A 25,233-nucleotide genomic window follows, 5' to 3' on the forward strand; every position below is an offset into this window, starting at 1 on the left:
CCGCCTCTCCATCGCCTCATTCCGCCGCTGCGCGCCGTCGTTTCGGCTGTTTTTTCGTATTCTGTCTCATCCCCGCCCCCCCCCCCCCCATTTCCACCCCCCCCTTGCACCCACCACCACCACCCATCCACGGCTTCACCCTCACCTGCTTCCCCCCCCCGGCTCCCCATCACCAGGGTTTCCGCGATGTGTGCCCGGTACCGGAGCTGGCTGTGGGTCTGGTCCGCCTTGCTGAGCCTGAGCGCTCCGACCCGGTCCCTGGAGCTCGGCGAGCTGTTCCCGTTCGGAGCGGAGTCCGGAGACCAGCAGCTGCCGCCCGGCTCGGACTCCACGGCCGAGCTGCCCCTCCGCGGCTCCGTGTTCTTCTTCCAGAGAGCCTGCGACCGGGTTTACGTGAGTTCACCGCGTGATTAAACGCGAGGTTCATTCATCAAAAGTTAGTGGGAAAAAAGTCCATCAACAAAATGTAAGTTTTACAGTTAATCAGGACAAAAGGTAAATGGGTATTTCAGAAATAACACATTATCAAATTCAACTTAAAATGAATGAAATTCAAATTAAATTTGTAATGAAGTTGTGTTAAAGATTTCTGTACTTTTTTGTTAAAATTTTTCTCGCTTAATCATTAATACGTTAATGTTAAAAATAACCACGAAAAGTCGTATTAGTGTAATTTTGATCTGACTTTTTGCTTCCCAACATTAATCAGATCAGGTTCTTACTTTTTCTTGATAACTAACATAAACGATGTATAAAGGAACCTAAAAATCTCCTTAAACTCAGCACGTGAAAGTTATGGTGTCATAAATAACTTTTCATTTTTGAAGGATGAGGACTTCATCCTCATTTTTATTCCCTCTGAGGGTGATTTTATGTCTTCATTGATCCAAACCCGGCTGTCAATCAGCTTTGTGTCCTCCACACCGACGAGCTTTTCTCTTTTCAATTCTTCCACTTCGGATGCTTTCAGCTGTTCTTCATGTCTCTTCACTTCCTTTAACTACTCTTCACCTGATGTGCTCTTTCTGTTGTATTGACCTCATAGACCTCCACTTAACGCTTATTAATTCATTATTACATATTTACTGCTTCGGGTTCCACATCTTTTCCCACCCTGAACACACCCGTGATTGATTGTTTTGATTAGAGAATAGTCCCCTCACTCCTGTTTGTTTGTTGACAGCTGATAAGGTTTTCTATGGGCTTTTAATCCCCTCATTTAAAAAAAAAAAACACAAACACAATAAGAGTCCCCTCGCTGCTGCTTTGGTTCCAGGCCCACATGCGTCCCGCCGGCTTCCGGCTCTCCAGTGTTTGATTTGGGGGCGAATGTGGTGACACGTTTGAAGTGTTGGTGGTGTGAACAGACAGGTGTGTGTCTGTGTGTGTGTCTGTGTGTGTGTCAGGTTTGTTGTTTAGTTAGCGGACGGAGGTGTTGAATCACTTTGAATATGTGAACAGAGGCTGGAATGTGAGTCAATTAAAAGCCAACACGGATAAGCCTTTCATCAACACACACACACACACACACACACACACACACACACACACACACACACACAGGATGCATTCTTCAGGTCATGTGACTGCTAATCCAGATTGGAGCATCTACACTTGGTGTGAAGCGGGGTTAATTGTTTTCATCGTCTTGAGGAGTGAAAGAAGTTTATTTTGATTTTTATTTGTTTTAGGTGTTCAGGTATGGAGATTTCCTCACGGAATTTGTACAATAAAGATAAATACATGTTAAAGCAATGTAATGACAAAGTAGAAGGAGCCTTTGTAATATATTACTAAATTGTGTTTCAACATGTTTCAAACACAAAACATGGGGTTACATATTATATTTCGTTATATTCCTTAGTTCTGGTTGGTTCCTCGGTCAGTTTATTCCACAGTTCAGTTTATCCGTCCGACTCTAACCCTTACCAATCACATGGTGTCATTTTCAGAATAAAAGCTGGTTATGAAAGACATTTGCCTCAGGAGGAGGTGGAGACCCAAAGCAGAGCTAAAAGAGAGAGAAAAGTCATAAATAATGCAGAAAAGATACAAAGGAAAGTTGTAGAAACAATCTTTTTTACGTTCTCTTCTTTTTGACACATTTTCTAAAGAATTGAAATCTTTGGCACAAGCAGCTGGACCTTGTCGATACACACTCACACACACAGTGTGTTTTCTTTCTTTGTTTCTGTCAAGGCACCATTTGTTAACCGTGGCAGTGGTCCTGTTTAAACAACTGGACCACACAGATCGCTCCGTTAAGACATTATTCTGATTATTATTATTATAATATTTTGGGTCCCTGAATGACTTCCTCTGGTCCAGTCTGCCATGTGCTGTGAGATTCTCATCTTTCAGATTCCCAGCAGCGTTACCCGATAACGTGTCAAACCCCCGGTTCCTGTATCCCTCACAGATGAATCCCCCCCCCCCCCCACACACACACACACTGATACAAACATCAGCTGGTCCTTCCTCCCTTCCTTCAGAGAAGACCTCTAATCTCCCTTGGGTTGACGTAAACACCCTGAAACCCGGACCCCTCTCCAAAAAAAAGTATTTTCCACAGATGGCACCCTCGACGATCCTCTCGCGCTGCTAAGAATTCTGGGTAAACCTCTGAACAGAGTCTCGTGTACTCGCCCCACACTCAAAGTCCACGTTGAGTGAGCTTTATGTCCTAAATGGTACCGTGACGGAAGTAGAAACACGTGTGACATCTGTCCTTTCTCTACTTTTTGACTAATCAAGAATTTAGATAATATAAAAAAATAAAAGTGGCCAAAGGGCACAAACACACACACACACACACACACACACGCAGTGTGTTTCAGTCTCTGAACCATTTGTTTTGCATCCTCCTGTTGAAACAAGAGGCCGCGTCTCTGCAGGAAGCCCTCAAGGAGGTCGTCTCCGTGCCTCTTGTTTATTTAACCACAGACATGTGACCACGTCGGCGCCGGTGTTTGCCGTGTAGGAAGAGAAAAAGAAAGTGTGGTGTTCAAATCGGTTCCTTTCAAAATAAAAAGATAAGATATTGAAAAATATTGTAAATTTGCTTAGGATAGTTTTTTTTTAAAGTTTGTTAAGTCGGAGCTACATAGTTTTAAGGCCGCTCCTTTCCATCAAATGGAATCAAACATTTGATTCACTTAGAATTTTAAAATAATGCCGGTTTGAGTTTTCAATGATGGAGATTTTCAGAATAAAAGGCTTGAGGGAATCCTCCTCTGCTGGATTTTCCCGCGGTGTGAAGCTGTAGTCGGTCGCTGTGAGACTGCATTCCAAAACGCACACGCCCCCTCTTTCAAGTGCCTCTAACTACACAACCTCCCCCCCCAGCCCCCCCCCAGAATGAGTGACATCCTGTTGCTCCTCAGTAATTATCAGCACTCCACCTCAGGCTTTCTTATACTTTCACACTGACGCTCAGTCAACTGTACAATAAGTCATCCGGCTGCTGCCGAGGAGGTTTTACTTAAGCCCTTCGACAGGAAGTGGAGCGTCCTCCCCACAGTCCCCCCCACATCTGGAACGCGTGGACGAGAGACATCTGTCCCGCGAGAACCAGATGGCGGGGCTCAGCGTGTCTCCGGCCCCGCCGCTGTTCTCACACTGATAGCGATGATCTCAGGGGTGGGACATGAGTGATGTCAGCGGCGTCCCGGCAGGGCCCTCAGACACCGGCTGTTTTATTACATGTAGGATCGGTCCACAAGCTGCTGGGAGGACGACTGTGTTCATTAGCTTTACAAATACACATTTAAAAAAGTGTAACTTTCACATAGACCTTTCGGTCTTTTCGCTTAATTCTTCCTGGGGATGGTGGAAATACTTCTTGGGGTACCTTTGTACTGTGGAGCATTCTCTTTTTTGTTGGTTTAAATATTAAATCTGAATGACAACCGTATCGCAAATGTTTCCAATATATAGTTTTGGCGCATTATTGCGCAAGACAGATAATTGTCTCGGACTCCTGCGAGTATCCCCGTACTTTGTGGTGGGATTTAAGGCCGAATGAATGGTTTTAGTCATCAAACGCATGGAGCTTAAGTTCAAGAAAAACAGACAAACAAACACAAACACCAAAGAGAACCCATAATCCTTTGCTACATCACTTTTTTACTTTAGTTGTGTCTAAACGAGCTGTGAGGAAACGCACCGGAAATTGAATTCCCGAAAATTCAATTGTTAATGTCTCGACTGATAAAAGCATTTGAACATTATATCATCTCTGAAAGGGTGAAAACACCCGCAGCTTAAAATGGTTAAATGTTGGAGACAAAGCCTGCCCCCCACCCCTCCATCCTCCCGCTCCACCCGTGGACTCATAAAGGCCTCGGGGGGGTCGTTAGCCGTTAGCTCGCTTTGCGCTCGGACAAAAGGCTTCCTGTTGAAGTGTCCTCGGCTCCGTCTCCTTGTATAGAGTCAGAGACCCGCTGGGAGACGCCGGCCTTCTCACCCGCCCGCACGCTGCTGCCGCTCATGCGTTTTCCGGAAGTCTCTGCAGTGAAACCCCCCCTCCCCCCCACCCCCTGAGGAAACGTCTGGGCCTAATCCCCCCAGGCTTTACAGAGGCAGCCGAGCAGGACGGCTTTTTCCTCCCCGGCTCTTATTTCATCCCCTTCCTCAACTCACGGCGTCATCACTAACCACCAGGATACCTCTTTCATGTTTTCTAAAGCCCCCGAGGTCTTCAACCTGCCCCCCGCCCTCAATGTATTTTTTTGTATAATTGTTTACGAATGAAAAAAAACATCTTTGTAGCCTCGGAACATCAACCTTGTAGTTTTAGGTGTTGCATTGTTACACAAGTTTCTGCATGTTCGGCAGCTTAACCCCCCCCCCCCCCCACCCCCTTGTGCCCCCAAAACCAACAGGGCTTTACGATGTGTACAATGATAAAGAGCTTTAGCGTGACGCTTATCGTCCGACGTCCCCATCCTGTCTGGTGATGGGGCTGAAAGATCTGCAGGAAATCTTTGATGTTTGATATGATGTCGGCTATAGTTTAAAAAAAAAGAATTGGATCAAAGAATAAATGTGCAGCCATGCATACATTTACCTTCAACGGGAGTTGAGTTAATAAAGTTGAAAATAAGCTTTTCCTACTGAGTGAATTGCTGCGGTTCGACAATACGAGCTGAGCCGCAGGAGAGTCTGGATCCAAAGGTTTACTGCAGGTTCTCGACCTCTCCATCTCTCAAACAAATGGAGAAATCCCAGCCGTCTGTGTCGTTGTCCTCTGTATCTTCATTCCTTTATGGTCGGTACCCAGCAGTTCAACAATCCAGTCGAACAGCGGAAGAAAATAAAATCCACCTACTTTTTCTTCTTCTCCTAATCACCAAAGTTAAAAACATAAAAGTATGAAAATGAAGCCGTACTATTCGTCTCCTCCAGATCAACACCAATGGCTTGGTGTCTTTCGACGGGCCCCCGAAGGAGCAGGAGTACCTGGGGAAGATGCCTGCCGGTTTCGGAATGATTGCAGCGCTGCTTGGAGACCTGGAGGACAGTGACGGACTGGGAAAGGTCCACTTCAGGTGGGACAGCAGCCCGGAGGTCCTGACCCGAGCCGCAGAGTACGTCAGGCGAGCTTTCCCCAGAGATGAGGGGGTGGAGCCCACCGCCGCCCTCGTGGTCACCTGGGAAAACATGGCCGCCCGGGGGACAACTGGGCGAGGAGACGGATTGGGCACAAAGGTGAGGGGGACTTTTTGGTGCAATATAATGGACTTATGGGGGGCCTGTGGAGACACTGATGCAGTGCCTTAAAACTACCAATGTCCCCTGTTGTACTTTCAGAGAAACACCTTCCAGCTGGTGGTGGCCTCAATGGAGTCGTCTTCCTGCGCCATCCTCTTGTATCCCCGAAGCGGTCTACAGTTCGTCTCCACCTTGGTAGGGGGTGAGAACAAGCTCCTCGAGGCTGGCTTCAACCAAGGCCTCGTGACGAGTTGGATCTGGCAGGTCTCGCAGGGGACTTATTTCCGCACCACCTCGGACGAAGAGACCTCCATCAGGGAACTCACCGAGTATGAATCTAATGTCACTTGTGCTTGAATAGAACGCAACAAGTGTCCTGTCATCACGGCTGATTTTTCTTCCCTCTTTGATCCAACTAGAAAGACAAACTCGGGACAGGATGGAGTCTGGGTGTACGAGATCGGCTCCTCGCCGTTCTTTCATGCCATTACTACAGGAATGGTCACTGGCTTACTTGAAGAGGAGGAGGACGCCGTCACACCTCCTGTACCAGAGGACGAAGAGCTGACTCCAACCGATTATCAACCCAAGTACCCAGAACCTGAGACCGTCACTCTAGGGTACATTGAACCGGCGACTGAAGATTATGAAAGACGTGGTCAGTTCAAACCCGAATCCTCTGAATCTGAGACTGTCACACCATGGTACACCGAACCGGCGACTGAAGATTATGAAAGACGTGGTCAGTTTGATCCTGAATACCCTGAATCTGAGACCGTCACACCAGGGTACACCGAATCGACGACTGAAGATTATGAAAGACGTGGTCAGTTCAAACCCGAATCCTCTGAATCTGAGACTGTCACACCAGGGTACATCGAACCGGCGACTGAAGATTATGAAAGACGTGGTCAGTTTAAACCCGAATCCTCTGAATCTGAGACCGTCACACCAGGGTACACCGAATCGACGACTGAAGATTATGAAAGACGTGGTCAGTTTGATCCTGAATACCCTGAATACGAGACCGTCACACCAGGGTACACCGAACCGGCGACTGAAGACTATGAAAGACGTGGTCAGTTTAAACCCGAATCCTCTGAATCTGAGACCGTCACACCAGGGTACACCGAACCGGCGACTGAAGACTATGAAAGACGTGGTCAGTTTGATCCTGAATACCCTGAATCCGAGACCGTCACTCTAGGGTACATCGAACCGGGGACTGAAGATTATGAAAGACGTGGTCAGTTTAATCCTGAATACCCTGAATCGGAGACCGTCACACCAGGGTACACCGACCCTGAAAGGGCTGAACCAAGATACCCAGACACTTCTGAGACAAGGTACCCCGACCGAACCGGGCCGAGGTACCCAGAATCCGAGCCTTCCCAACCCAGATATCCGGACCTTGAAACAAACGAGCCGAGATACTCTCCAGACGAGCCGAGGTACCCCGATCCAGTCCAACCAGTACCGCCCCATTCCCATTCCCGGCCCCAGCAACCCCAGATCGTCGTGGTAGACGAGGATGAAGCTCTCAACGTGACCGGTAAAAATCTTGAACATTTTTGTTCTTGATTCTCAAATCACGTCAAAAGGTGTTTTTTTTGCATTTGTCTTGATTGGCTCTTTTTTGGTTATTTTCTTTTAAAGTCTTTCCGTACAATTCAGAGACGTGCGCCCACAACCGGCTCAAATGCTCGGCTTTCGCAGACTGTCGAGATTACAGCACCGGGTACTGCTGCCACTGCCGGCCCGGTTTCTATGGTAACGGAAAGGACTGCGTCGCTGAGGGTGAGAAGCATTTTCAGTGTCAATGATTGTTACTAAGATCCGAAGACGGACCGTATCAGTATCTCCAGACTCTACTTTGTGGTCAAGTATCAATCAATATCTCAAAATATGGAAAGAATGCATCAATTCTAGTTTATCAGAAGCTAACCAGACAAGACAACGTGGGACTTGGTTTGTTTGAACTGTTGTCCCTAACCTGTGGCTGAAGCTGTGCTTCTGACTTCTTCTGTTGGTTCCCAGGCAAACCACAGAGAATTAACGGCAAGGTGAACGGCCGAGTCTTTGTGGGGAACTCGCCCTCCCCCGTCGAGCTCGGTAACAACGACCTGCACTCGTACATGGTGGTCAACGACGGGCGGGCCTCCGTGGCCATCAGCAACATCCCGGACGCCCTGGGCCCCTCCATGCTGCCGCTGACGTCCCTCGGCGGGGTCATCGGCTGGGCCTTCGCCCTGGAGCAGCCCGGCCACCACAACGGCTTCAGCCTCATCGGTAAGCAGGACTTACCGCTGTGTTTTTCCGGTCCGTGGATAAGAACGGCGCCTCCTGACTCCCGCGTTCCCCCGCGCAGGCGGTCGGTTTTCCCGGCAGGCCGAGGTCATCTTCCACCCTGGCAACGAGCGCCTGAGCATCACACAGCGGTTCGAAGGCATCGACGAGCACGACCACCTGGTGGTGAACACGGAGCTGGAGGGGCGCCTGCCCGCCGTCCCGCTGGGGTCCTCCGTCGACATCAACCCGTACCAGGAGGTCTACCAGTACGACAGGAACCGTAAGGGCAAAGCGACGAAATGCAGATGATCTACACCAGTGGAAAAACAATCACGAGTTGACCGCTTCCTCTCCTCCCAGTGATCGCTTCTTCCTCCAACCGCAACTACACCGTCACCTCCCCCGACGGTGAGGCGCAGACCAGGAGCTACCACCTGCGGCAGACCCTCACCTTCGAGGGCTGCGCGCACGACGAGGCCCCCGTGGCGGCGCAGTCCGCCCAGCGGCTCAGCGTGGACCGCGTCTTCGTCATGTTCGAGGCCCACAACCATCTGATCCGCTACGCCACCAGCAACAAGATCGGCTCGGTCCACGGTGAGCGAAGCGTTTGAAAGTGGAATAATGAGTAACAATTAATTCGTAGATTATTAAATTCGTTTTCATCAAAGAAAAACGGCTCCTCTTCTTACTGAGAAAATACGGATGTAATTATATGTTAAGATGCAAGCGTCCCTCTGTGGCTTCGGCTGCATGGGGAACCGTCCGCGTCCCGCGGGGGGGTTCAGAGATGTTAGTCATTGCCCAGAGGAATGCGTCGGGACATGCCCCCCCCCCCCCCCCCGTCCCCCCCCGGGCGGTCCGTTGCCTCTGAGATGTTTGAACATCACAGGAAAGACAAACAGCTCTCTGAGCCCGGCTGTGTTTCCTCAGCTGCAGTGAGAGGAGGACGAGGGAGCGTTGGCCTGGGGGGGGAAGGGGAGAAGGTCAACGAGAAACCTCCAGGCCACAGAGGGAGGGCAGTGAAGGACTTCGGAAGGGGCTTTATTAAAAAGGAGGGTTAACGGTACTGGTGCAAGTGGGGGGCTGTTGATAGGACCCTGGAGAAGGGGGGGTTCAAAGTTACACAAGCAAACACACCACTCAGCCAGAGTTTGCTGGTAAAAAGTGAGACATCTGCGAGGTGTTGCATGATGGGAAAAAGAAGACACAGACTGTGGTTTCTCTGCTCTTGATGTGAACCTTTCCTCTGTCTCTACAGGCAGCCCCCCCCAGCAGAACCCGTGTTTCACCGGCCGACACGGCTGCGACATCAACGCCGCGTGCCGCCCGGCCGAAGGCCTCCAGTTCAGCTGCCAGTGCGCCGCCGGTTTCACCGGAGACGGGCGCTACTGCCACGGTAACGCTGTCCGTGATGTCACGGATATAATATTTTAAATCTATATAGTGATCAGCCTCAAACAAATTAAAGGCCTCTCGGGTGTGTTTTTGGCAGATGATGACGAGTGCAGAGAGACTCCTGAGATCTGTGGAGCCAACGCCGTCTGCATCAATCAGCCCGGAAGCTTCCGCTGTGAGTGTTCCGCCGGCTTCCTGTTCGCCGGCGACGGAAGGACCTGCATCGGTACGTTTAAGTGTGTCTGTGTGCGTGTTTAGTGTTTGAAGAGTTTTACAAAAATATAATTTCCCCGGCACTGATTCTGGTTCGCTTTGGTCGCGCCTCGCAGAGAAGCGCCCGGTGGATCCGTGCCACGACTGCGACGCCCCCGAGAGAGCGCTGTGCAGCCCCGCCGGGGGCTCCGCCTTCGTCTGCTCCTGCCTGCCGGGCTTCGAGGGGGACGGCCGGCTGTGTCGGGGTGAGTCGGCAGACGTCGGCATCCAATCGGATGAATCGTCTCGCCCCACTCGGGGGACGCCGAACTAAAGAATGTTCATATGTGGAGAGAAAACACTACAAAAGGACCCCTGTGTTTTTTGTGTGTTTAACATGTTCCACTCCAACAAATATACTACAAATATGTATAAACATAATAAAAAAAGGTGTGAAAATGAGAATCCAAGAAAAGACAGACAGCATTTTAAAAAAAGAAGAAAGAAAAGCCGCTGTGTTCATGTTAAAACGAGTAGTTGCATTTTTCTGTTAGTTTGTGCACATGGTCTGAATTAGTTTGTTGCATCAATTTCAGTATTTTAACCCTTGTTTTGTTCATTATTATTTGGCTATGGTTTAAATATGGTTTCTCTAGTGGAGCCGTACCTTAAAGTTTTCACCTTTTTCTATTTTCTCCTCCTTCCGCCCCTTCAGACGTGGACGAGTGTCAGCAGGACCGATGCCACAGCGCCGCCTTCTGCTCCAACACGCCGGGCTCCTACGCCTGCCAGTGCCATCCCGGTTTCCACGGCGACGGCTTCCAGTGCAGCCCCTCCTCCTCCGGTGGGTTTAGGCCGTCGCGCAAACGCTGCGATATAGTGTGTCACGTGTAATGTGTAATGTTTATTTGCGAGTGGTCTGAGATAATATCAGAAGCTGATTCAACATAATCAAGTTACAAAGCTTTACATTTACTGTTGAGCCGTATAACTCTGTCATAACTCGTCACGGTGTCTTCTCACCCCCCCCCCCCATGTCTCTCTCTGTGGGGGGTCTTTCTGTGGGTCTGGCTGTTATCTGGCGTGGCGCTGTGGCGTGTTGTGGCTGCCCGCGGTTACCCTTGATGATAAGATGGAGGCGGCTCCTCCAGATGTCAGCGAGCCCCTTTTTATTTTGTTCGGTTGAACAACATGTTCTTAGATTTTGTCTACTGTGAAAAAAGAATGAAGAATAGTAATATGATATGATAACGAAAACCTGATCAAATTTAAATTCTGAAAAAATGCAGATCTTGGAACTCATCCTGATTACAAATATCTGTCGTAAGTTGTCATTTGTCATGTTTTAACTGCTGAAAGGTCGACGCCTCCTTGAAGGAGAGCAGTTTTACTTCCTCCAAACGTCTGTAACTCTTCCTTCTCTCTGCTATTTGTCCTGTTCCCAGAGCGCCAGGCGACGGCGTGCGAGCGCCACAGAGAGAGCGTCCAGGCCGCCGCCCCCGGCTTCCCCTTCGAGTTCCGCCCCCGGCCGCCGGTCGGTCAGTACGTCCCCCAGTGCGACCAGCGCGGGGCCTACGAGTCCACGCAGTGCCACGCCGCCATCGGGCAGTGCTGGTGTGCGGACAGCGCCGGACGGGAGATCCCCAACACGCGCACGGGACCCGGCAGCACCCCCCTGTGTGAGTCCGCTCTACACGCTACACACGAGCTACACGCTCTACACGCTCTACATGAGCTACACGCTCTACATGAGCTACATGAGCTACACGCTCTACATGAGATACACGCTCTACATGCTCTACATGCTCTACATGCTCTACATGCTGTACATGCTCTACATGAGCTACACGCTCTACATGCTCTACATGAGCTACACGCTCTACATGAGCTACATGCTATACACGCTCTACATGAGCTACACGCTATACACGCTCTACATGAGCTACACGCTCTACATGTTCTACATGAGCTACACGCTCTACATGAGCTACATGCTATACACGCTCTACATGCTCTACATGAGCTACACGCTCTACATGAGCTACACGCTATACACGCTCTACATGAGCTACACGCTCTACATGTTCTACATGAGCTACACGCTCTACATGAGCTACATGCTATACACGCTCTACATGCTCTACATGAGCTACACGCTCTACACGCTACACATGCTCTACATGAGCAACATGCTCTACACGCTCTACATGAGATACACGCTCTACATGCTCTACATGAGCTACATGCTCTACATGCTCTACATGCTCTACACGCTCCACATGATCTACACACTCTACATGCTCTACACGCTCTGCACGCTCTACATTTTCCTCATTAAATTCCGATTGACGGCCTCGCAGGTATCGACCAGGCGGTGACTCCCGCTCCGGTGGGTCCGACCCCGCGGCCCGACGTGCACCCCGTCCCGTCGGGGACGTACCTGCTGTTCGCCCAGAGCGGGAAGATCGAACGCGTTCCTCTGGACGGGTACGACATGCAGCAGGAGGAGGCCAAAACTCTGCTGCACCTCCCGGTGAGACGGCTGCAGATTTCAATGTTGACTCAATTAGCATGCTAGCATTTGCTAACTAAACAAAGTGCGTGTTGATGGGAATGTCATTAGTCCTGAATCAAAGTATCTGACTCATTGGAATGTTGATCTGATGATGATGACGATGATGATGGTGAAATGCATGTTGAGGGAAACGTGAATATTTAGCCAAACTTTGTGGCCAATCAGAGACAAGGCGGGTTTCCCCTTAACGAAGCAGAGCTAGCGTTTGTGCTAAGCTAAGCTAAACGTCGCACAGGGCCTCTCACTGCTGATGTAGCTTGAAAATGTCTAATCCTCATCAAGAATCTAACCCTTATTTAAAGGATGACTCCACAACAATGGAGTCTTCTCTTCAGAGTAAATGCACAGAGAACGAGATGCTTGTGAAAAAATGAATTTCTTTCCGATGACGACATTCTGAACAACGTGCTCACACATGATGGACCGTCCCCGGTTTGCTGGGAAACAATCCCCCCGATTGTCCTTTGTTTTGGTACTGATGCGCCGCAGCCAAACTAAGCCCTCAGTCAGCGCGGCCGCCTCCGGGTCCGATGGCGTTCTGTCACAAAAGACTCTTTGAAAGTGAAACTCTCGGCTGAAATGAAAGCGTACCCCCCCCCTCCTCCCTTCTTCCTCCCCCCCCCCCCGCGTCCCCTCTTCAGGAGCGGGTGGTGATCGCCGTGGCCTACGACTGCGTGGAGGAGATGGTTTACTGGACCGACATCACCGGGCCGGCCATCAGCCGGGCCCGTCTGAGCGGAGGAGACGTCGTCCCGGTCGTCACTACAGGTGCGTCTCCTCAAAGCATCGTTCTAAGAGGTCAGATCCAAGGTCAGGGGGTGCTGATCCATCCCCCCTCCGTCCCTCAGGGCTCCAGAGTCCCGAGGGCCTCGCCGTCGACCACGTGGCCCGCCTCCTCTTCTGGACCGACTCGGCGCGCGACACCGTGGAGGTCTCCCAGCTGGACGGCGGCCGGCGCCGCGTCCTCCACGACACGGACCTGATCAACCCTCGAGCCATCGTCGCCAACCCGGCGTACGGGTGAGTGCTCCGACGCCATTGGGCAGCAAAAGCAGGTAGCGGCAGCCTGTGTTGAGGGGGGTGCACCTGTGGTCACTAGTAGTTGAGGTCTGACCGGTTGTCGCAGGCGGCTGTACTGGTCGGACTGGAACAGGGACGGGCCCAAAATCGAGATGTCCAACATGGACGGGACGGATCGGTCGGTGCTGGTGAAAGACGACCTGGGGCTCCCCAACGGCCTGACCTTTGACCACGAAGGCCAGCAGCTGTGCTGGGCCGACGCAGGTGAGACTAACCCGAGCCCCCCCCCCCCCCCCTCCCCCCTCACCCACACACTGTAATCTATCCCCACGTTGGTTCTCTGTCATGTGACACGGTGCGATGGGCCCGCAGGGACCCGCAAGGTGGAGTGTATGGATCCGCACCGCAGGCTGAGGAGGCTGATCGTGGAGGGGATCCAGTACCCCTTCGCTCTGGTCCACCTCGGGAAGAACCTCTACTACACCGACTGGAGGAGGTAACTCTCTCTCTCTCTCTCTCTCTCTCTCTCTCTCTCACAGGCAGACGTAGGTCAAAGTGCAGCACCAATGAAACATGAATAATAACCGAGCTGGTTCTGGATGAACGAGCCGCGAGGATCAAGCGCCTGTTTGGTGGTCTTTTTTTTTCTTCCAGGGAGGCGGTGGTCGCCGTGGATCGCGTCTCGGGGGAAGAGATCGAGGAGTTTCTGCCGCGGAAGCGCTCCCGGCTGTACGGCATCACCGCGACACCGGCCCAGTGTCGGCAAGGTACCGCCACGTTTGACTGTGACTCATCCCTGTGACCCTCCTAGCACCACTGTGACCTCGTGAATGACCTCCACTGTGACCTTCAGTCTCTCAGGTCACTTTGGCTCCTTTAGGGCCTTTGAGGTGTGGCGGTTGGTTCCTGCTGTGGCCCCACATGTCGGGGGAGGCTGTGCATGAGTTATTCAATAAGTGGGCGTGGTCGTCGTCACCGTCTTCTCACAACCGATAAGTAGAATTGAGCGTATTTTTCATAGTGTGGAAGGAGACTTGAGAGCATAAAGTTGAGTGATGGACACACACTTCCTCTGTGTTCCCACGCCGAATATGATCTGTGCAGGGATTGAAATGTACTGATGGCGCATTCGTGCACGTGGGCGGGCGCATTCCTGCATTCCGGACGGACACACTGGGCTTTAATGGCGTCGATGGGTGCTCGCCAAACTCCAGCTGGTTCGGTTTGAGGGACAGCTGCAGATCAACTTTAGCTTTAAAGAACTTTCCAAGTTGTGATCAGATCAGTTAGCGTCGTGTGGATTAATCAGCTGTGCGTTGATGAAGAGCCTCTCGTTGCTGACGTGATGCCACTTTACTGCACTTCCTTCGCGGAGCCGAGCCGCTCTCCTCCGCGGTGCAGATGTTTCCAGATTGACTCCAGATGCACCAAGCGGCGGCGTGGACGGATAGAGGCGTGGGAACCACGGGTGAAGCTGCCAGCTGTGGACACCCCCCCTCCTCCCCCCCCACCCTCCACCCTCCACCCCACCACTTCCCCTCTGCAGAAAGGAGTCAAGCTCTGCTCTCACTGAAGGAGGAGAGTAGAAAGTCACTTCAGTAACCGCCTGGTTCTGCTGGTACCTTCCTGATGGCGTGAGGCCGGTTAAAGCAGCAAATCAGGAGCTGAACTGAAAAAGGGAAACGCTTGGAATTGGAAAAGGCGTCAAGACGACAAGACGAAGCATTCGAAGCGTTTCAGATTTCCATCTTTGGGACGACAAACCATTTGTTTCTTGGTGCCATTCTTAAGCACAACGATCCCATTTTAACGCTGCCAGTTGTTTATTTTAAACAAAAATGATCCTCTGAAAACTAGAATGAGAAGTTTTTCATGTTTCCGGTTGACCCCTGGTCCCTAAAGACTCTCTCTCTCTCTCCTCCCCCCCCTCTAGCCTACAACTACTGCTCCGACAACGGCGGATGCCCCCACCTGTGCCTGCCGCGGCTCGGCGGCTTCACCTGCCGCTGCCCGGACGCCGGCGGCCCGTGTGAGGAGGGGAGCCCGTGAGGTCATCGAGGGGGGGGGGGGGTGGGGGGAGACGCTTCACTCAGTGCGGTGGGTGGGGTGGAACATTTTGTACACTCGCCTGTTCGGGCCTTCACGTGTCTCGGGCCCTTCGGGCCTCGCTGTACTCGTGGTGTCGCGCCGCAGGTGAGACGTCGTCTCCGTAATGCGGCTCCTGCTTGAAGTTTCTCCCCAAAATGAGAAGAACGGTGTAACTGTGTAATAAAACACAGGGATTATTTTAAATGACCACGTCGACCGAACAGCTATTTGAAAAAGGTATCGGACGTTGTACTTCCTGTTTTCATGTGTTTGTTAAAGTGATTATTGATTTCTTTTAGATCTGAAAGATGACTGCGTAAAACAATCCGATATTATTGTGTTCTGCAAAGATCAAAGGGCCCAAAGGGGGAAGGATCCTCGGGGCCTTTAAAAGGTTTCTGAAAATAATAACTAAAAAATGCTTGTTTTACAAAACCCATCCTGAGGAGGCGCCTATCGACCGATCAATAGTCAATAATCAATAGAGGCGGAAGGCGATCGACTCCAGGTTTCAACATTCTAACGAGAATTGAAAGCTTTTTTGCAGCAATTTAATTCCATGCGGGTGTTGTCCTTTTTTCTCTTTTTTTTAAGATTACAAAAGTCTCTCAACAAAGATTTCCTGATTGAAATCTGTTTTTTTTTCTTAAATAGCGAAGTATTTAAAAAACATAAATACAAAACCGTTGGAGGCGTTTTTTGTTGACAATCTATGAAGCTAAATAAAGGATGATGAAATTAAATTTACAACATATCTTTAATTGTAAAATGAAACATTATATTTCTGAAATCATAATGAACGATATTTCTATATTTGATCCATCCTTTGATGTTGAAGTTATGTTTTTAAGCTCAGTATTTCATGAGAGGACCACATTGATCCTGAGGTGTTACGAGGACCTCGCAGTGTTTTCTATTGTTACAACTCAGTGTATTTTTATATGAACGTGTAAATAATGACCTCGTGTGTTTTTATTGGTGCTGATCCACCGACTTGAGGTGTTTTCACAGTGAAGACTTCACCGAAATCTGTTTTTATCTCAAATTAAAGTAAACAACAAAAACTCTCATTTTATATACTGTGTGTGTATGTGTCCTTAAGTCTCAACAAAGAAATTAATGGCATTTTCTTTTTAAATCCATTATCACATTTAGCTGACACTTTTATGCAAAGCGACTTACATTAAGTTCATTTCAACCATAAAGAAACAAACTCAGAACAAGAAAGTTCAATTTAATCAAATAAGATAAAAGCCTTTAAAAGTACAATTTAAGTGCTACAGTTAGTGTTTTAGTGGAGGTTTAGTCTGAAGATGTGAAGGTTACAATCTTTAGGATGGAAGGTATGAACTTGAGCCGCTGCACATGAGAAGCCTTTATTTAGGACCTTAGTGACGCTACAAGTTATTCGTCTCCACCAGTCTGAAACAATCCCACAAATCAACACAGAACGTAAGCGCTTGTTAATTGAACCCTTGTAGACTCGACGTCATGTGACGGTTCTGAATCAAGTCCTGCAGGAACCAGAGAAACGGAATGAGGTGTTCCTGACGTCCCTCGTGGTGGAAGCCAGTGCAGATCCGCTGTTCTGTTCCGTGAGAATTTCCTTTCCTCTACACACCCCCAACCACCCCCCCCCCCCCCCCCTGCAGGGTCAGGACCAGCGGACCAACACCTGGTCCCCGTCCTCTATGGAGTAGAACTGAAGAGTCTTCAGGTCACCGTCGATCTCAAACTCCGTCCCCAACTTCTACAAAAAGAGCAGATTGAGAGAAAAGTGCCATTTTGAATATTCAGACTTTTGCAGGACATTCGATGAAGGTCCTGCTCCTCTACACACAGTCGAGTACTCAGGGGTGCAGGCAGGGGGACACCTGGTGGCTGATTGAGGTTGTTACCTTGGGGCTGGTGTAGGTGAGCCTCAGATCTGCAGCAGGAACCTTCAGCAGCCTGTACAGGAGTCCCTTCACCTTCTGGACCAGCATGGAGGCTGCAGGACAGACACGGGTCAACTCAGCGCAGTTCGATCGGCTCATTTAAGGTGCCGATGACGGCTTTTCACTTTTACCGAGAAGTTTCTTCTCGATCGGCTCCCGGTCGGCGGCGTCGGGGAACACGAACGTGATCTCTGGCGAGGAGGAGATCCGTGAATACAACACAATGTATGAAGGTATCAGCCAATTAGAGAGCAGAGGAGGGGCGGGACTAACTCAACAGCTGATTTTTCAGGGCAAAGGGCTCCGGCTTCTTCAGCTCTCCTTCCTCCGGAGCGCCATACTCTGAAACACACAAATACCTTCATCATCATCACTTCAGGTCATAAGAGGGGATATCCAAATAATAATAACATTGTGATTCATAGATAACTAAAAAGCGCATGAATAAATGAACTAAAGGACAAAGGACAGCTGCTAGGGACAATGCAAAAATATAATCTGATCATCTAAAGTCTTTAAATGGATATATATATATAAATATTATGAAGATATGTAATGACGCTGATGTGTTGATTCTTCCAGAATCCACTGAGGCTCGTGGAGGAGCATCGCTGTAGTTTCCTGGATCCGCCTGCAGGTGTCAGCACAGAGTCTGCAGGTGACTTACTGGTGACGAGGCTCAGGTAACGAGGGTGCTGGCTGACGAAGTGGGCGCTGGGCCGACCCCCCCCGCCCGCCTTCAGCCACTCCTCGCCAAACATCTTGATGTAGTCGATCTCCGCCCCCCTCCTCTCTTTGGGGTGGATCTGATGGGAATCGTGGGTCAGTGCGGGGCCACACACACACACACACACACACACACACACACTCTGAGGTTCATCTCACCTCGCAGTTGTTGAGGAAGACCAGTCCTCCCAGTTTGGCGATGAGCAGCTGATTGGCTGTTTTGGGGTTTCCGTCACTGCTCGCCAGTTGGTTGAAGTGACACAAAAAGTGAGTCAGACGGGGAAGCTTCGCCAGTTCATCCACCACACGCCACTGAGAGAGAGAGAGAGAGAGAGAGAGAGTGACCCCCCCACACTAACACACACTGATGGGTGTGTTGGTGTGAAGCCGCACTGACCTCAGAGATGTTGTTGTGCTCCAGGTTGAGCTTCGTCAGCGCCGGGAACATCTCTGTTTGACCCCCTGCGGGGGTCACATGATTCATGTCAATCACACGGTTGAACAGCATTAAAAACAATGTTAACGAAGGATGGATGAAATGTTACACAGAGTAATTATTCATGTGTGAGGTATTATTATTATTTTTACCAGGAGCAGCGTCATCAAATCGAATGTCGGACAGTCCGGTCTTGGACAAGTTCAAGTATTCCAGTCTGCAATAAAACATCAGCATCTTTAGATTTCATTTATATGGCAATTTGTTATTTTCCTCACACCGTTCATCTCTAAATTCAACTTCGGATCGGTTCGATTGAGACGTCTGAGAGGCCCGATCTCTATTTGTGGAACGCTCGTTTTTTGCAAATAGCTCTTATTGTGCATGAAGGCTAAGAATAAGAAGAGAAGAATCCGCTCCAGGGTCTTCATGATCGATGCTGAATGAATAAATAAATAAATAAATAAATAGCGAGCTGGCATGCTGTGCGCGCCGTACCTGGGCAGAGCTGCTAGAGCCAGCACGGTGTGCTGCACCAAGCGGTTACCGGACACGTTGAGGCTCCTCAGGGACTGCAGCAGCGCTCCTTCGGGCCTTCGACACACACACACACACACACACGGTTACACAAGGCGTGTGCACGTGGGGCGAATCAGGCGGTCGGATAATCACCTCTGCAGCTCCGTGATGTCGTTGTCTTGCACGGAAAGTTCCTCCAGCTGCGGCCACATGGGGGCGCACTGCAGGATCTGAGGGGAATCGACGGTCAAAATGTGTGTGTGTGTGAAGGCGTAGAAAATAAAAGTACGGGGGGGGGGGGGGGGGGTGAATGGTCGCGGCGCCGTGTACCTGCGGCCAGGTGAGCTCACAGCCGTTGAGGGCGAGCACTCGCAGGCCGCAGAACGCCCGGCGGTGGGCGGAGACGTCGGCGGGCAGACGCAGTCGGTTTTTCCTTTAAAAAGGATACAAAAATTAAAAAATTAAAACATAAACCAGGAGAATCGCTCAGCGAAAGAGTCAAAGAGCGACGCGTACATCAGGGTCAGGCTTTCCAGATGCTCCAGCTGCTGAGCGATGGCCGACACGTCCTCCCAGCGGGACAGCAGAGAGGCGGACAGGTCCAGCACCTGCACGTCTGATCCCCGCCGTCAAGGTCACACACATATATGTATATTCTATATCTACCACCATTTACTAGTCTGTAAAAAGGATCCTGGGCGTCGTTTTCCTGATTTCTCCATCGGCCCCCGGTCCGTTCACCTCGCAGCTGCCCAGCAGCGCCGACGGGAGGCTCTCGTAGCTGCCGAGAAAAAAATGGAAAATGACAAGGAGACGTTTCCTGACCTTCTACAGAAGACCTTCTACCCGCCCCTCAACCCACCGGGCACCGACCCCAGAGGAAACCGTACCCGCGTTCCGTGATCTTGCCCCACTTGAGCTTCTTGGGGCCGAAGCTGATGTCGTTGCTCGTCACCTCCTCCGCGTCGATCTGGTACACCTGCCCCACAGCGGTCAGGAAGTCCACCCCCAGGCCCACCTTCGCCGGGCGGACGAAGGAGCCTCCTCCAGGGTGCCTGGGTGGGGGGGGGGGGGCACCGTCAGATCAGGGGATTTGTGGGTGGAGAACACGCCCCCCTGTCGCCCGTCGCGGTGAGAGTGGATGCTCACCTGCAGGTGAAGTACTGGACCCCCCCGTGGGCGCCGTCGTGTTTGCCTCTCTGCGGGTTGTCCCACTCGACGCCGAGCCACAGCCCTGAACGCACAACACGCACACAATGATGATGATGATGATGATGATGATACAACTGCACTTCACGTCTTGGGAACTCCACTCAAAATGTGTTTACTGGTTGTTTTTAAGTCGCTCAATGGGCCCCCTGGGGACCTTAAAAATGTCCCCTCTCAGATCCAATGTCCTCAAGCCAAGATATTCGAGCCAAAATGTCAAAATAAAGTGCTTTAAGTCAAATGTTGATGATATCCAGAAGGGTGAATTGCACCCAAAAATCTGTAAAGTCATAATAATAATAATAAATAAACATAATAGAGTACATATTTCAACAATCTGAATCTAAAGCTGTCAAATAAATGTAATAAAAAGCTGCACATTTCTTTCTGAAAAGTAACACTAGAAGTATAAAGTACCACAAGTACTTCAAACCAGTACTGGAGGCAGTAACGTTACTAAAGCTGCATCCAACCGACCGGGGACCGAACCTCCGCCGACCGGGTCCCAACGCACCTTCCGTCGGTGGCACCGGGCCCACGTACAGGACCGAGGCCCGCTCGCCGTCGCAGGAAACCCGCCTGCCCAGCAGGTCGGCCGGTACCGCCGGTCCGTCCGGTTCGGTCCGGTTAGCTCCCATCGAAGCCCCGCTTTCTGCCATCAACGGCAGAATGAGTCGGTGTCTCGCGCCGGATGTGACCCACGATCCTCCCAAAAGGATGAAACACACAATACAGAGAGAGTGAATAACCTGCGAGGAGTTAAAGTAGGTAACATATATATATAAAATAAATGATCTTTGGAGGCCTTCTAGCTGATGTCTCGCGTGCGGGTCAGCGCCACAACCCAAAACATCAGACGTCTCCGGCTCACCGGAAGCGACGGATTACGAGGTTGCACCGAATGTTTTTACAAATAAAACGGATGATACGTACGAGCACGTATGATATAAAATATACATGTAAACGAACTGTATCTAGAAACCCTCATGAGTCTTGATGGTATTTGTCTGCAGCGTTCGGTTCGGCGATATTAAATCATCGGTAATTTAAGAAAACGGAACCATTGTGTCGCAGTGACGTTGTTCCTACCGGACGTGTTGTGTTGTCGTACAGCGCGTTTGCTGCTGAGGAAAACGTGTGAACGTCTGTGGAAATCACTCGTTTTATCGTAGGAAATTGATTTATTTGTTGCATTTCTCCGGATTTCTCGCGTTAATAAACAGAACCAAACGGACGTCATTTCTCGGGATAATCTCCCGAAACCAGAAACCATGAAGAAGAAACTCAAGAAGAGGTTTGTTTACGCTTTTTTTAATTTCCTCGAGTCAGGCGAATGGAGATAAAATGCTTCTTTGTTTGGCCGTAGATTAATTTACTCCCCATGAAATGAAGCAACTATGAGAACAAAATGACTCCACATCAACATTATTTTTTTAATATACGTATACGTCCTGCATTGAAGTATATGGACTTAAGTTCAGTCAGGAAAATGAACCTAAGTGTAAACATTCAAATGTCCTTTGGGACTGATCGATGGTTGGTTGAGAAGTGAAGCTAAAAACTTCTGAGGTCACCCTTCACATTTTTGTGTTGTCCTTCGATCAGGCCAAACGTCAACACTATTACTAATGTTTTACAGAGAAGGACATCATTAAAAGGACAGGCAGCAAATCACCTAAATGTTTTAAAATAACAAATGAAAAATTCTCTAATTCTAATTCTCTCTGGGGTTTTTTTCTGATGAATCAATCAACCAAATGTTTAACCCACTAATATTTTCGTGTATTCTTCTTTTACACATTGTATTCAGCACGATGATGTACACTGCAAAGGTACAACGTGTGACTGGTCTCAAACCTGCTTCCTTTCAGCGTTTCCGCCCTCGGTGACGAGGCGTTGTCGGGGCAACCGGCAGCTGACTACGAGGTGGGTCAGGTGTCAGGAAGTTTGTTCAAGAAGAAATCCGCAGCCTCCGGGTCGCTGTCGACCTTATTCAGCACCGCTGCACCGGCGGCGGCGCTTCTGTTTCAGCCTGCGCCCAAGGTAACCCAAGAAAGACTTTTAACGTGATTCTCTGTGACAATAAGATGAATTTGGTGTCCTCACCTCACTCCCGAGTTCAACCTGCTTTCACGGCAGCCTGTTCAGAAGAGCACAGAAGCAACGGAGCAACAGAAGGAAACTCCAGAGGTCAAAGTTCAGCCCAGTCAGACGCAACTTAAGCAGAAATCAGACGCCGACCAGCAGCTGGAAAACAGGTGAGTTTAATCCCCGCCGCTGTCTGCTCCTCTTTCATTTCTTGCTACAAGTTCTGCTCTTTCCCGGAGTATAAATTATTCTTCTCACCCTCCTGTGCCGCCTTTTTAGGGAGATCAGCTTACAGAACGCAGACGAGGACGAGCAAGGGAAGGCGGCCTCCGCTAAAGCCAAGAAGAGGAAAGCGCCGGAGCCGGACGCAGGCAACAGCACGGAGCACTGGGTGCTGAAGAGGCAGAAGCAGAAGGCCCAGAAGGAGGAGGAGGCCGTAAAGAACAAGAGGACGGTGTTTGTTGGCAACCTTCCCTCCAGCTGCTCCAAGAAGGTACGCGATGCAGGAATGAGGTCGTGTTTACGTATCGTACAAGGAGTCGATGACAAAGGGACACAAACCTTTGCCACAGCGTGAGGCCTCTTACTGTCCTCATGGATCAGACTTTGATTTGGTTCAGGATGAGAAGGACACATTTATATTCTGCTGTGATGCGGCTAAACTTGTAATAAACACAGAATAACAAAGATCACCTTTGGATCTACAGCCTAAATGTGTTTGTGTGAGTGCAGTTGAAAAGGAGTCCAGTTTAAAACCAGGATTTCAATTAACAAACTCAAGAGATCTGAAAACATGTTACATTTTTTTAAACTTAAATGTTTTATTCCTGCCTGAGAGGGAGAACCTGACGTTGTTTTGTCCATTTTGTTTCAGATGCTGTGCGCCCTCTTTAAAGAGTTTGGATCCATCGACTCGATCCGCTTTCGCTCTGTGGTAAAAACACAAACAATAAATAAATAACAGCTGAGCGCTAGTCTGCTTCTGTTCTTCACCGCTGTAGTTTTTCATTATTTAAGAGGGAGAAAGGAAGAACCAGGTCTTTCTTTGTTGACTCTAGTGCATCAACGAGTGTTTCCATCCACTCGGCTCCTTTGCAGCTCGTGTGACTCGAGTCCATCGGGGAACTGGTCACCTGGTAACTGGTCTGCTCTGTTCGCCCCCTGCAGGTCAGAGAGGATCCCGGCATGTCCCGCAAAGTAGCCTCCATCCAGTAGGTTTTTCTGTGTGTCCAGTTCAGAGTGGATCAACCACCAGAACCACCTTTCTAACTGGTCTTTACTTCACAGACGCAAAGTCCATCCCCAAAAGACCAGCGTGAACGCCTACGTGGTGTTCTGCAGCGAGGACGCGGTCGCCCTCGCGCTGGAGAGGTCAGTGGTTTAAATCACACACACACACACACACACACACACACATTACATGTCATTGAGCTGAGGCTTTTGTCCACAGCGACTTACAATAAGTGCATTTCAACCGTAGAGAAACAAACCCAGAAGAACAAGAAACAACACCCTGCTTTTCCTCCGCTTGTCTCCGCCCACAGGAACGGCCTGGAGATCCAGAAGAACTTCCACATCCGGGTGGACAGGGTGGCGGACGCATCCGCGGTGAGTCTCCGAGCTTCCGTCTGTTGAAATGTTGGAACGCGTTGGACGGGTCTGCTGACGCGCTCCTTGTCTCTGCAGCACGACAACAAGCGCTCCGTGTTCGTGGGGAATCTGACCTTCGGTGAGTCTCTCTGCTGATTCCATGTCGGGGCGAGATGTTTGAGGTCAGAGTTGAACCTGCTCCGTGTGTGTGTGTGTGTGTGTGTAGAGATGAACGAACTGGCCCTCCGGCAGCACTTTGAGGACTGTGGCAAAGTGGAGGCCGTACGACTGGTGCGGGACCAGAACTCTGGCTTCGGGAAAGGATTCGGTTACGTCCTGTTTGAGGTGCGGCTCCCGCTCTGGCTCTTCTTCTCTCGATGTCACGGCGGGTTTCACGTGAGACTTTCTCTGTCGGTTCTTTCCGTTGCAGAGCTCCGACTCCGTGCAGCTGGCGCTGGAACTGGACGGCACGACACTGGACGGCAGACCCCTCCGGGTGAGGAGGGCGGAGAAACAGACGAATAAAAGTGGGGGCAAAGGGAGGCCCGTGAAGGGCCCCGTGAAGGGCCCCGTGAAGGGCCCGGGTCAGGAGAGAGCAGCCGGTTGGGCAGGTTTCAAGTCTAAAAAGAATTTCTCCGGAAACCAGCAGAATTCGACCAAGAGCTCCACCTCGTTCAGGGGAGAGATGGTGGATCCCAACAAAAAGAGGCAGAAGAAAGTACTGAAGAAGAAGAAGAAGAGGCCGAAGCCCAAAAAGAAAGTTCATATCTGATACGCGACCTGCATCTCGTAGAAGTAGAAACGGTGTGAGGACCAATCAAAAGTCAAAGGATAAACCAAGAGGAATGAATGACTGTGTCATTGATGTGGATCAGTGCCACATGCACCTTTGGAGACGTGACGTCCCCACAAATAAAGACACAAGAGAAAGGACAGAAGACCAGCTCTAGATGTTTGTTGGCTGCCTCACATTTCATTATTCACCTGATGTATGAATTTTGTGTCGTCCTTCACGTGAATGAAAATAACATAAATTGCTGCATAACGAAGTGACCACTGCTTGTCCCTGCTTCTCATGCTAAGCTAAGCTAACCGCATTCTGCCTCTAGCTTCATATTTAACACGGATGTGCTAATTATTGATCTTCTCTCCTGTAACTTTCTGTAAGAAAATCAATAAACACGTTTCCTCATATGTGCCCTATTAATGCTGCGTTTTAATAAAAATGATCAAAACCTGTAGGTTCACTGAAACAAGTAACCAAGCAGTTTAAATTTAATTTAGTAGCTATTTACAAATAGTATATATTTCATGAAAATGTTCAGTTAAGACAACCTTGACTGGAGGCAAAAAGCATCGTGACTCCTCCACCAATCAGCATTAATCAGAGGGAGGAAAAAAACGTCACCAGCAGATGACGCGCCAGTAAGAGGCGGAGCTACAGGGAGGGGCGGAGC

At 49.9% G+C, this 25,233-nt stretch overlaps 3 protein-coding genes across 3 annotated transcripts; 2 read left to right on the forward strand and 1 right to left on the reverse strand.

Annotated features, from left to right (window-relative positions):
• The first annotated feature begins 119 nt into the window (after positions 1-119).
• On the forward strand, positions 120-15,259 carry LOC119217861 (nidogen-1-like). The gene is made up of 20 exons (XM_037471852.2): positions 120-393; positions 5,407-5,709; positions 5,812-6,041; positions 6,132-7,264; positions 7,369-7,509; positions 7,750-8,001; positions 8,081-8,281; positions 8,362-8,595; positions 9,260-9,397; positions 9,494-9,622; positions 9,726-9,854; positions 10,304-10,432; positions 11,034-11,267; positions 11,949-12,121; positions 12,805-12,931; positions 13,012-13,183; positions 13,290-13,447; positions 13,556-13,679; positions 13,838-13,950; positions 15,117-15,259. The coding sequence occupies exons 1-20, from the start codon at positions 187-189 to the stop codon at positions 15,230-15,232; spliced, it is 4,443 nt and encodes a 1,480-aa protein (XP_037327749.2). The 5' UTR covers positions 120-186; the 3' UTR covers positions 15,233-15,259.
• Positions 15,260-16,490: 1,231 nt separating this feature from the next.
• On the reverse strand, positions 16,491-21,002 carry tbce (tubulin folding cofactor E). Its single transcript, XM_037472035.2, has 16 exons — positions 20,613-21,002; positions 20,039-20,123; positions 19,780-19,944; positions 19,585-19,670; positions 19,406-19,505; positions 19,220-19,322; positions 19,043-19,119; positions 18,869-18,964; positions 18,523-18,587; positions 18,332-18,396; positions 18,094-18,246; positions 17,876-18,014; positions 17,482-17,550; positions 17,340-17,399; positions 17,170-17,261; positions 16,491-17,021 (listed from the first exon to the last, which is right to left on the reverse strand). The coding sequence occupies exons 1-16, from the start codon at positions 20,755-20,757 to the stop codon at positions 16,926-16,928; spliced, it is 1,596 nt and encodes a 531-aa protein (XP_037327932.2). The 5' UTR covers positions 20,758-21,002; the 3' UTR covers positions 16,491-16,925.
• A 184-nt stretch (positions 21,003-21,186) lies between these two features.
• On the forward strand, positions 21,187-24,975 carry rbm34 (RNA binding motif protein 34). The gene is made up of 11 exons (XM_037472072.2): positions 21,187-21,392; positions 21,970-22,141; positions 22,238-22,356; positions 22,466-22,679; positions 23,061-23,120; positions 23,354-23,397; positions 23,474-23,557; positions 23,731-23,794; positions 23,873-23,915; positions 24,003-24,121; positions 24,207-24,975. Exons 1-11 carry the CDS (start codon positions 21,370-21,372, stop codon positions 24,546-24,548), a joined length of 1,284 nt encoding a protein of 427 aa, XP_037327969.2. The 5' UTR covers positions 21,187-21,369; the 3' UTR covers positions 24,549-24,975.
• Positions 24,976-25,233: the final 258 nt, after the last annotated feature.

The sequence above is a fragment of the Pungitius pungitius genome, chromosome 9, assembly GCF_949316345.1.
Source record: "Pungitius pungitius chromosome 9, fPunPun2.1, whole genome shotgun sequence".
Taxonomy (NCBI): domain Eukaryota; kingdom Metazoa; phylum Chordata; class Actinopteri; order Perciformes; family Gasterosteidae; genus Pungitius; species Pungitius pungitius.